At 44.3% G+C, this 12894-nt stretch overlaps 1 protein-coding gene across 4 annotated transcripts; it reads left to right on the top strand.

Annotated features, from left to right (window-relative positions):
* Positions 1–8231: 8231 nt before the first annotated feature.
* On the top strand, positions 8232–10965 carry LOC123062854 (uncharacterized). 4 transcript variants are annotated; one of them, XM_044486531.1, is made up of 3 exons: positions 8242–8743; positions 10247–10331; positions 10516–10965. In XM_044486531.1, exons 1-2 carry the CDS (start codon positions 8350–8352, stop codon positions 10324–10326), a joined length of 474 nt encoding a protein of 157 aa, XP_044342466.1. In that variant the 5' UTR covers positions 8242–8349; the 3' UTR covers positions 10327–10331; positions 10516–10965. The 4 variants fall into 4 exon arrangements, 3 of the variants coding, with proteins under 3 accessions (XP_044342467.1, XP_044342466.1, XP_044342465.1); XR_006429907.1 differs by having other exon boundaries at positions 8244–8743; positions 10247–10436; XM_044486532.1 differs by lacking the exons at positions 10247–10331; positions 10516–10965 and adding an exon at positions 8845–9064 and having other exon boundaries at positions 8232–8743.
* Positions 10966–12894: the final 1929 nt, after the last annotated feature.

Genomic DNA, 12894 nt, shown 5'->3' with positions numbered 1-12894 from the left:
TAGGAAGGAGTGTGTTGTTCCTTCACTTGGATTTAAAATTGAGTTACTCTCTTTTCTTCAAACATGGCTAAAGTCCCTGGCTTAACTCCCTTGTACAACCCATCTAGTTCCCTTCAATAGTCTTGTTTCTCCCCTAGCTAGCTTCGCCCTCTAAATTCCTTTTTATCTACACATAATTCTTCTATTGATAAAATTTTATTAATACAAGCATCTAACATGTCACAAAAGAATAAATCAAAATTCATAACACAAGTCAAGAAAAAAGGACAAATTTGATAGTGAATAGTACACAATTTAACTTGGGCTTTAAATTTGGCACATTATCGCTATTGATAACAATTTTTGCAATTTTTGTCTCCCTAACTACATTTGAAATTTTGAGTTGAAACTTTATGACATTATCTATGTGACATTATAATTTCATATTAGAAAAGTGTCTATGGGGAGTTGGGTGAACACAATTTGAATAGTTTTTTTACTTCTTTTGACACAACATTGAAGCAATTCAAATGTCTGTTATGATCAAGTTTCGAGTTAGAACTACCGGCATTAACACTGTGATCATTGCAGGGGTGGGGGCTAAATGCTCATGATGGGATCCCTGGATGATTGCAGAAGACATGCACCTAAAAATCCGGCTCCGCACAAACATTCATGGTATTATAGAACAAAGCATATGTGATCTAAAATAAGAAAAACAAAGCATAGTAATATACTTATGTATCACCTTTATTTTGAATTATATAAGACGTTTTGAATATTATAATATAGACAACATACGAACTAAAATTAGTGAACAAACACATTATAACACGTCTATATATTCATTCGATTCAGGAAAAAGTTAAGAGTGATTAGGAACAAAGGATAAAGTACATCTCTGCCTCCACGTAGGACCGCCGAGCATGCCAGAGTGGAGTCCTTGACATAAATAAACATGCATAAATAAACGGATTTGCTATTTTTCAGCTGACTGATTTTCAATTCGCTTTCATTCAAATTGTTGGCCGCTCGATCTCGCGCTGAGATTCACACTTGGTCCTGTTGGCTTTGTGCTGGTTTTCGGGCTCGTTTTTTTACCGGGCGCGGTTTTCTACTTCAGCCCGTTTGCAGCGCGCCATAGTCTTCAGCCTGTGCGCCTGAGTTTTTTGTAGGAGCTTGCAGCGCGCCATAGTCCTCCATGCCGTGGTCTTGTGTTTTTTGTTGCGGATGTAGGCCAAATCCCGCCCGGTTTGGATTTCGTAGGCCATTTCCCTGGGCAGTGTTCTGCTGTTGATGTGGATGTACGCGTAGACGTAAGTTCTCTGCTGTTGATGTGTAGGTAGGCGTATAGGCGTTAGTTTTCAGGGGTGGATCCCGTGGCTTGACTTCTGAAGATCGAGTTCTGGTTGTTCTATATTGGGTTGTAGTTGTAGTTGTAGCCCCTGATTTTACTCATGTTTTTGTTCCACGCTGTTGTTTTATCCCGCTGGTTACTGAATTTCTCTGTTTGGACGTTCCCTTCTCTGTACCTACCTGAATTTTATGCTTGTTTTTTCAGTGTTCCCCCATAATAGGAGTGTATGTTACACTGAGATTTACCTAGTATTGTATGCAGTTTTGCTGTGCGATTTTTAACCCAATTAGGTGCCCCTATAGCTTCATTGTACCTCGTCCTGTGTAGCTTCACTGCAACCTCATGCTTTTCAGTGTTTTTGCCATAGTTTCAGTGTTCATTGCATGAGGATTCCTTTTTCTTGTTGATTGTTTGGTCCAGTAGCATTGGACTAGCTCTGAATTTACAGCTGGCATTGGTGTGTTAGTAGCATTGGTCCAGTAGCATTGAACTAGCTCTGAATTTACTCTGTATTTGTAACTCTGATCTACAATGTAGTTCAACTAGTTCAACTTTTGTTTTTTTAGTCTATATTGTGTCTCTGAATTTCACTGCAATGCCCCCAGTTGTGTTATGATGTATCTCTCAAATTACTCTGTAATGTGTGTCTTTATTTCACTGTAATCCACCAAGTTGTTATTAAGTAAATTATCTTTGAAGTACACTGTAATGCGCCAGAATTACAGTCTAATGTATCTCTAATATTTTCTGAATTTCACTGTAATGTTATCCGAATCTCTAAATTACAGCCTAATGCGCCAGTTGTGTTATGTTAATTTGCATCAGTATTTATAGTGTAAGCCCCACGGTTTCTGGGTGTAAATTGTATCAGCATTTGCACTGTAATTCATGCCCTTTTTTGATTACTCTGTAATTTGCATCAGTATTATATAGTGTAATCTCCTCAGTTTTTGACTGTAATTCTACATCCAGCCTTATTTGGTGTGTAATGCCCCTCCAGTGTAATTTGGACCAGTATTACGGTGTAGTTTCCCATATTCTTTCAGTGCAATTTGCTTGGATTTTATAGTGTAAGTTGGATCAGTATTATAGTGTAAGTAATGTATGTACTCCCTCCATTCCACAATGTAGTGCTTCCTCTATCCTCGTGCTTCAACTTTGACCGCAAATTTAACTACCAAGACCGATTGCGGCGGGAGCAAAAATTATATCAGTGAATTCGTATTCAAAAGAAGTTTTCAATTATATATATTTTTCTCCCGCCGCAGTTGGTCTAATTGGTTAAATTTATGGTCAAAGTTGGACCTCGGGAAGCGTGGGCGCACTATATTTTGGAATGGAGGGAGTATTTTGTTTTAGTTCTTCAATGTAATTACTGCCCTGATTACAGTGAGCAGTTGAGTTCATGTAATTTTCTATTCTGATTCACTGTAATATCGATTCTGGGTTAATGTAATTTAAATTATAATATATGCAAATAGTTACAGTGATAGCACACAGAAACTTACACTGTGGTATTATATTTTTTACTGTAATTTAAACGTAAGTCTTGCATTTTCAGTTCCTTTAAGTGGTGTTCAACTGTTTAATAGTTTCGGTGTAGCACTTTCTGACTTTCCTAATTTCTATTTTCTGTTCTTTTATTTATCATGTAATCTGTTTATAGGCTTAATTTTAAGAAATGGGTAGACTCCGCAAGGTTTAGGAACAGGGTGGCCCTGTCGAATCATTTTTTGACACTGCAGATTCGTTTGACAAACCGTTCATGCCTAAGGACTTTGCTGATAATGAATCATGCCAGCTGCCATTGGTATTCCTTTTTGTCCTTTATTTTGCTCTTTTTGCTTTACATGGACCGTATAGTACCAGATTACTTACTCCTAACTATACCCTTTTTATGCTCAGGACCTATCTAAGACTGATGGAAATATTAACAAAGCTCTGTTTCACATCTACATGAATCATGTGTGTGAATTTTAATGTTGCTTATCACTCTTGTTTGATTTCTCTCTTCTCTCTGGTTAATTGATGTTTTTTTCTCCCTTTGTATGTTTTTAACAGAGTAAGATGCTTAAAGAGAAAGATTTCATCTGTCGGAGAACGTATTATGGTAAGCTACCCTCTCAATCCCCCTCCCCCCCGATTATTGTATCTAGTAGATATTCTGGCAGGTTTTTACTACTGTTGTCAATGCTTGCGCCCTAGGTACAGGGATGTTGTTCAGAGATATGGAATGGAGTGCCTCCTTACGTTTGCTAAAACAGAGGTCCCTCTTACAGTCTTCGGCTTGTCAAATCGATTGCTACTGAATTCGAACTTCTTTGTAACTAAATTTCCTTGCTCAATTTCTTTGGCCTGCTCCATATCTGAATCCAGTGATGTTGTATGTACCAGTTAGAAGGATAACAATAAAGAGTACATTTAGAGTATGTGACTGCTACAATGTTTTCAGTTCTCTACCTCTTGGTGTTTGTTCTTTGCTTTACCTTATATATTACCTTTGAATGTAGGAGTTGTGTGAATGAATGTGGGCCTACATTCAGAAATGCATTTTCTTCACTTTCTAGTGATAACCTTAGCTATGTATCATCCGTTGCTCCATATACGTGCGCATTTTGGAAAAGAAACATAGGACAATTTACGGTAACATAGGACAAATGTATCATCCGTTAGGTAACATCATTTTTCTAGATAGATTTCGGGGTTTGTCCATCTAGCACTCTCTTACTGTGAGCAATTTACGGTCAGAGTGTTTCAACTGTAAAGACTGCATATCTTACTACCGTAATTCAATTGCAGATTTACAGTGTAAACTCCACTGTAAAACTGTAAATATACTGGTGTAATTCAATTGATTTACACATGTTTCTAGTGCAATTTACACTGTAAATCTTTCACTATTTACACTGTAATTTTGGGCAAGTCTATTGTAAACTACAGTGTAAAAAATCTATTGTAATTACACTGTAACTCTACTCTAAATTACACTGTAAATCTTCACAGTAAACACCGTATTTGCACTGTAATTTTGGTGTAAATCTACTGTAAATGACATTGTAAAGATATCTACTGTAATTACACTGTAACTCTACTCTAAATTACACTGTAATCTTCACAGTAAATATTGTATTTGCAGTGTAATTTTGGTGTAAGTCTACTGTAAATTACACTGTAAAGAAATTTACCTTAATAGCATTGTAACTCTTCTCTAAATTCTGTAGTTCATTGTCAGATTTACACTACCATTGTGTTGTAATTACACTGTATGGAAACACTATTTAAACTGTAGATTCTACTGTTTTTAACAATGTGACTGTACTACAAGTTGATGGAGACGTGACGCCTTTTCACGCCGGTGCCTATGCTTTTTTCGTCTGGGTGTTGTATAGAGTATCAGTGAACTTTTGGGACCTATTTTTTCAAGTGTTCTCATGTGTTGTGTTTGTTAGGTGTTTTTTGGGCGTATTGAGTCTGTCCTAGCTTTTCGGTCTTTTTTGGTATCGGATCAGGGAAAACAATTGAATGAGAGATCCGTTAGCGTATGTACAACCGCAATAATTTGATTGGCTCGAAAATTTGACTGAAATCGAATTGATTTTCAGTCAACTGATAAATAGACAGTCCATAAATAAACACCTCCTAAGGAGGCTCCGCCGCTCCGACCCCCCATGCTGTGCGTTGCGGTACGTGCGCAATCCTCCGTGCATGTGCATCATTCACTGTCGCATGCAGCTGGCTCGGCTGCAGACGAGACGATTGGAGAGGGTGCGACGTAGCCATCGTGCCCTCCGGCGCCATGGAACGGGCCGAACGGAATCACGCGGTTGCCCCCACGGCGCGCGGCGCGGCCACCCGCAAAATGTGGTTGGCCGCCCGCGCCGTGCGTGTGGCTGGACGTGCCGGCGATCGAACAAGCGGCCAGGGATCCGCTTGGGTCACGGCGGCTTCAGCCCCACGCCACAAGAATGATTCCGCAAGGACGCGCGCGAGAGGTCACCGGCGGCCGGCCGGGCCCGCGCTTGCTGATGGCTCCTCCGCCACAAGTCCTTCCCAGATGCTTGTACTTATCCACACATGACACGTGTGGGTGCAGGCGCCGCAGTCCACCTCGTGTCCACGTACCTCCGAACCTAGTTCTCGCTTCTTGGTGAACATCGCATGTGGCTCACGCCACGGTACCGTCGATTACGCAGAAGCCAAGCCTGTCATTTTTGCACCGAGGTGATGTGAGGGGATTCAATCATTTATACCAGGTCGAGTGCGTACGTAAAACTGTTAGAGCATCTACAACCAGACTTTACAAATATGACCTTTCAAACACCTCGCGGGCGTGCCTAGATACATCCACGGGCACTGATCAGGCACCCCATAAATAATGTAATCTACATCCGGACACTTTAGTTACCGTATCTTAAATTCATACAAACAGATGCAACTACACATCGTCCGGCTACTCCATCACACTACACTAAACATGTCATCGGACTATCAAAATTTGACATGTTTGGCTATGGAGGAGTTCATCCACGGCTGCCCTTGCCCTTCCCGCCGCCCCTGCCGTCCTTCTCGCGGAAGTACCGGTCGAACACACAGTACGGATCGAGCCGGATCTGCTCGTCGCCAGAGCTGTCCTCGTCGTCGCTGTCCTCCTTCCCCTCTTTCGTTAGCAGTCCGGCCATGGCACGGACCGCGCGATTCCGCTCTCAGACGAGAGCGCGCATGTTCCTCTGCTGTCGTTTCTTCATAATGCGGGCGCGGATGGCTTCCTCCTCTTCGGCCGCGCGCGCCGCCGTATCAGCTGCCTCCGCCGCCGGCATTTCCGCCGCGGTACGGGCCTCTGCGGCCCTTATCCTCTCATTCCCACGGTGGAACGCTCGTTCTCGGTGGGATTCATAGTCTGCCCGACCGGTGATGGGGAAGGAGAGGTGCTTCGACTACCGGGACCGTGAGGATCTAACACCAAAGGACCCGAGCGACTGGTGAGCTGACACTATGGCGTCGTGGTGGATGGATCCGTCCGTCGGCCTTGCGCTGTCCTCCCGGGAACGGCGGAGTGCAATGCGGACTGCCATTGCCTCCTCCAACCCACACGGGATGACACCCGAGTCGACGGGTCCAGACTGGTCGCAGTTCGATCCACTGCCTGCCATGACGGAGAAGGTTAGAAACCACCGGAGGTGAGCTCGGGTGGCGGAGGGGAGTGAAGTGAAGTGCCTAGTGTTTGCTCGGACGAGTAGATGAGGACGAATATAATAGGGTCAGGTGGGCCAGCATGGGCCGGATCTGATGTGGCGGGTGTGCCTGGACGCGCCCGTGCGTCCCCATATACGCCTCGTATTTGGGCTAGATATGAAGATGTCGATCGGCCCAGATATTTGAGGCCCGTTTAAAGCGTCCGTCTGGGTTAAAAAATGTGACCGATCAGTGATCGAACGGCCTATCTGAACATGTGAGACGGGTTTAAAAGGTCGGGCTGTAGAGGCTCTAAAAGAGCCATGACAGTCCAAGGAGGAGTGGGAGTGATCATGATGTGCTGAGGGCGCATGCGGGACAGTAAAGCCACGTACGCGAGTTGCCCGTTCTCTTCTACAGGTCCATGACAACAACATCGTACGTAGTGCACGTAATTTGCGAAAACTGTAGGCGGGTGACCCTGACGATTGCACCAAGACTGGTATCAGAGTCCCTCGGTAATCAAAATCATAGAGGCCAAAGTTGCTAATGTATCTGCAAAAGAAGAGCTATAGGAAGTAGCAAGGAATCCCACATGAACCATAAGCTAGAATACTGGTATCAAGAGATGTTATTACAGGTACAACCCTATCTTCTACTCACTCATCAGCCATCACTAAAGACGTGTTAGCACAAAAGGCATGCTTTATCTAATCCTTGTCCGCCACACAGAACTGCCGAGGAAACACTCGTTCAGATCATGATGTGGAGTAACAAATTATTACGCACGCACCCTCTTTTTCTTTAAGAATTGTAGTGATACGGAGGAAAGCAGTGGCGGAGGTAGGAATAACTTTTACGTATATGCGACAGAGTTTAGGAAGGAGGAAACTGCTTATATGCCACCATGCAAAGGTTCACAAAAGCCCTAAAAACAATATCACTACAACAAATTTCGTTCCAAAAGTTGAAATTCTAAATTATTTTCTCCCCTTCTTCCGCACCGTCTGCATACTCGCCCTCTGGCCACGCCGGCTGACTATCGCCTATCTCTACTTGTTAGATGCGTGGATGCACCTTGAACCAACATGTATCGAGGATTTTTTGCCTCTCGACTGTAACTTTCTAAATATGAAATAAAACTCCTTTTCCCCACGCAAAAGAAAAATAGACAGGCAGTGGGCTACTATATATTGTCCGAACATGGTATGGCTGAAATAGAGTCGGTTTTTTCTCTTCTTTTGTTTTCTAGATGGGGAGAGACAACTTTGCAGAAACGAAAATCACACTCCAAAAAAATTTTCTTCACAAAATTAGCTAGAAAAGGTAGGCATCCATGAGTTTTTTTTGAGCATCAGTACAGACACAAACGCTCATATACACGCGCATACACCCACCCCTATGAATGCACACACGCACACCCTACCCCTATGAGCACCTCCGAAAGACTGAGCCGACATATCATCTTGAGGTTTACGAAGTCACCGTAGACGCCTCGTCGTCGACGAGAACGTCTCCTCCCACTGAAAGCGCATCGCCGGAAATTCTGAAATAAATCCAGAAATAATGCGAGCACCAGGATTTGAATCCTGATGGGTTGAGGATACCACTGTCCACCTAACCAACTCAACCACAGGTTGATTCGCAGTAGGCATCCATTGAGTTACTACCCACCTAAAAGGCTCAAACAAATGCCAGCGAGTTGTTTGCCCGTCTATAAATGAGCCAAAACCCAAGCCAACCCCAGGCACAAAGCTCCACAACCAGAACCCAAAACCGAACCAAGGAAGACGCAGCGGAACAAACCGTAGGCGAAGACACCGTCGCAAGAGAAAGAGAGAATGGCGGCCATCTCCTCCACCTCCTACTTCTCGCAGTCGCAGCTTCCGGCGTCCGGAGGCGGCAGCAACGGCCGTCAGCCGCGGAGGCGTCGGGTGGGCAGCTGCGTCATGCTCGAGGCGGCCTCTGCCTCTGGTAGTGGTGGCGGTGGCGCGGTGGTGGGGAGGACCAGGAGCCTGACGGAGGAGGACCTGGAGGAGCTCACGGGCTGCCTCGACCTCGGCTTCAGCTTCTCCTATAACGAGATCCCGGGCCTCTGCGGGACGCTCCCCGGCCTGGAGCTCTGTTACTCCATGACGCGGAGATTCCTCGACGAGCAGAGGACGGTGGTCGGGCAGCTGGAGCCCGCAGCGGCGGCGGCGGCGCCCATCCCGGACTGGAAGATCTCCGGCCATGGTAAGACTTGTTTCCTGTACACCTGATTTTTTTTAATTTCTTGGTAAAGTTTCAGTTTTGGAGCGATGCGAAGGTGTGGATTATGTTTTCTTTTGTTTTAGTGTGCGGACTCTCTGATCTGGGGATGATTAGAAGTAGACTTTGGTTCAGATTATTGGATTTGCTTGGTTAAATTGAGGTTTCATGTCTGATACCGTAACATGTATTCTGGGATAAGGTATAGGATATCCATGCTTCAACACTTTGTACCGGACAATATGCATCCAGGTTATTGCAAAATGAGGGAATTTCCGACCAGTATTAAGCAGCAGTTGAAATTTAATGTCTGACTTAGATCATCCCTGTTTTCTCTGAATCGTGCTCATTAACAACAGTGGTACTATTTGTTACAAACTCATAAAGTTGCGACATTCTTTTTGTTATGGGACTACGATAGATCTGTTGTGTTTTATATGAGTTGGTATACAAATTTGAGGCAATCAACTGAATATATGTCAATTCAGTTGAATCGCTGTGAGTTACGATTGCCCTCACAACTCTTGGCAGGAGCCAATTCTCGTTCTAAAGATTTCAGTTTCGCCGTTGTCTTGATGGTGCTTTGCATGGTGTAGTCTGTAATATGTCTGGCGTGGAAAATTGTAAGCCATTTCTTTGGCTATTCATAAAAGGTTAGGATGGTAGGCACTCCCAAGATTCTACTGACCTTTTCGGTTGTTGTGTATCCTATGGTTTTTGTTACATCTAAATTTGATGCCCAATGGAAAAAAATGAAAGGAAAAAAGTTTGAGCATAGAATGGAGGAAGCAATACTGGTATTCTTAGTTCTATTGTTTGGGAAATCAAGATGAGAGACAGGCAAATAAAAGAAGCAGAACATATGCCCCCAAAACTAGAACATATGACTTTTTTTAGAAAAGGAGGATATACCCCGGCCTCTGCATCTGGACGATGCATACGACCATTTTATTAATTATTATCCACAAAGACCATACAAAGTTATACATCAGTAAGTCTGAAGCCACCATCTAGGCAATATCTATTGCTACTCCTATCCCTTTGATGAAGGCATGCCGAATATCCGAGCCAAATACCAAACAGACATCGCATCAAAGCCTAACATCTAAAGCCGGATGCCCCAGCCCAGCCACATACCGGGACTGGGTCACACACCGGACCGGCACAACAGAACATGTGACTTGGTCATTGGTCATTGATTCACTTTTCTTGGTAAGGGCGAACTGTCTTCTCCAAGACAAGCTTCACAACAAAGCAAAGCAAGAGCAGTCCCCACTGAGAATTATGCTCCTCCCTCCAACTCATATTTCCTCCTAAAAAATATAAAAATTCAAAGATGCGCTAATCGTGCTACCCTGACCCCAGCAGTGCAAAGCATGTTATCCATATCTGTTTGATTTGCTGTTAATTTAATTTTGAGATTGTATTATTTCCTTGCAAATGATGTACTACTGATCATGGCTGATCAACAACTATTTGCTTTGGTAGGGGATAATCCAGAGGAAGTGAAAGCTAGGCTCAAGTATTGGGCTCGGACAGTGGCATGCACGGTCAAACTATGCAGCTGATGGAGGTTGGTAATGTGCTGGTTCTCTCTTAACATATATGCTACTACAAGCTGAACTGGAGGTGGCTGAAGTTGAAGAATGACGCTTATGTTTATGTGGTATTGAGCTCGGTGAGCAAGTGCAGAGGAGGTGCTTCTGCTTTGTGTTACCGAGGCGACAGAACTGACCACTGCTTTTGCAAAATTTCAGAGGGGGAGAGGATTGCTGACAACATGTAACTGTGAGAAATTCGCAAGGTGGCTCGCAGTCGGCCTAATCTGAAAGCATCAGAAGCTTGCCATTCCTCTTAGGTGACTTGTCTCTATGTGGCGCAGCGTTTGCAAGTGCCTGAGACATCTGCTTGTTTCTGCTCTTCCTTGCAGTGCTCACTAGGTGCTCCGGTTGCGCCGCACTGCTCCGGGTTGAGCTTTGCAAATCCTTGGGTCGATTTGTTCAATTATAGCTATGTTCTCGTGCTCCTTTCAGCTTAGATTGGCTTTGGAGTAGTAGACCTTGTATAGGACTTGCATGAACATATCTGTTGATTCTGCTGTACTGCACTGGGAGGGTGCAGAAACAGTTTCTGAAATAAATTTCTGCGTCTAGCCTAACAGCAAACTGGGGCTGCTGAAATTGTGAATGTTATATGATCGCACTGAACTGAATCTGTGTAGCTTCAAGACTGAAAAAGATGAATCACATCACTAATTGGGTATATAATTGGTGAATCAGGTAATGTCTCTCCTCGACGATGATCTAGAGCACACACCTGAGGAGAAGCACTCGACTGAGCATTGTCGAAGAGAACCTTTTATTGATGGAGAAACCCACTGAGCTTAGGCATAATGCATCTGGTGCTTCTCCAAACCCACTCCTTTGAAAGACCTGGGAGTTTCCAAGTTCTTTCTCTTCTGAGCAGATTTGGCCATAATATCCACATGACCATGAATTCTGGATAATAACTGGACCAGTGGACCCCACTTAGAGGAAATGTCAGTCGAAGGTTCATCACTCTTCATTTTTTGTCAGAATTAGCCTACTCCATTGAGCTGAGCAGGGATCTTTTAATGGAGCCCAAAGCTGCAACTATTTACACAGGCAAATGTTGTCTTGTTCCCCCAAAATATCCTCATCCTCGTCAGACTCAGCCACTTCAAATCTACTCCCTTCGTCCTCCATAATGAATGTAGGACGTTTTTTGACTGTAGAGTCAAAAACATTATGTGACGGAGGGAGTACTTAACTGGGCAGAACAATAGTCCATTTGGGCAGACACAGAGCTCTCAGGTCCTGAGCACTAACAGAGATAATTTGTCTGAGGGGATGGTGGAACTGTAACAAAAGGCCTCATACACACATCATGAAACTGCTCCTCCACAGTAACAAAAGCTCCAGATTTTTTTGTTTTGTTTTGAAAGATCCAGCAATAGTTGGCTTTTCATTGATCATCAGCAGTCTGAGGGGATGGTGGAACTGTAACAAAAGGCCTCATACACACATCATGAAACTGCTCCTCCACAGTAACAAAAGCTCCAGATTTTTTTGTTTTGTTTTGAAAGATCCAGCAATAGTTGGCTTTTCATTGATCATCAGCAGAGAGCGGCGGCAAATTGTGACAAGGTGGTGATCTATGGATTACAGAGGAAATCAAAAGAAAGTAGGAAAAAACTAGGAGCCCGATGGGCTTTTATTTCCTCCACAAATTGGACATGAACTTCCTCTGAAAAACTCACAGGATGAAAATCCACACTAGACACAGATAAATCCACTTTTTCCAGTAGATGTACCGCCAGAAATGCTGGCTGTGAGGTTCGCTTTGTCTAATTCATCAATGGGCTTATCACTCTCATTTGGTTCGCCTTTATGGTTATTGCCACTAGCTTGATTATCAAGATTTGGATCATCTCCGTCATATGTGTAAGTTGGAAATAGAGGATTGCATGCGTCAATAATTCATTGATTGTGTGCATGATGCACATATATAGGTATAGGGTGGATCTGCCTCTACTTGTCTCCCAAGATGTACAAATATACAGAAGGGAGAGAGGATATACAACGGTATAAATACAAAACCCTAGTCCTATACATGTACAATGGACAACGTACGTTCAACACCGCCCCGCAGTCGAAGCGTCGCCGGACACGCAGAGACTGGAGCGAAACTCCTCAAAGACTGGGGTCGGTAGTCCCTTTGCCATACCATCGGCGAACTGCTGAGCGGTAGGTACGTGTGGAACACGAACCCTCCCAAGTGCCACATGTTCGCGAACGAAGTGTATATCGATGCTAGTAGAAAACAGGGCTTTGGTCCAGGCTGGGCCAGCCCATTAGTCCCAGTTCAGTCACGAACCGGGACCCATGGGGGCAACGGTCCCGGTTCATGAGGCCAGGGGGCCGGCCGGGCCTCATGGGGCATTGGTCTCGGTTCGTCTGGACCGCTTGGTCCCGGTTCCAGAGACGAACCGGGACCAATGGGCCTCACTCCTGGCCCACAACCATTGGTCCCGGTTTGTGGCTGGAACCGGGACTAAAGGGGGTCCTTTGGACCCGGTTCCAGCCACGAACCGGGACCAATGAGATGCCTATATA

Source organism: Triticum aestivum, chromosome 3A (assembly GCF_018294505.1).
Source record: "Triticum aestivum cultivar Chinese Spring chromosome 3A, IWGSC CS RefSeq v2.1, whole genome shotgun sequence".
Lineage (NCBI taxonomy): Eukaryota > Viridiplantae > Streptophyta > Magnoliopsida > Poales > Poaceae > Triticum > Triticum aestivum.
The sequence above is the reverse complement of the archived record's forward strand: the minus strand, read 5'-3'. Positions and strand labels throughout refer to the sequence as shown.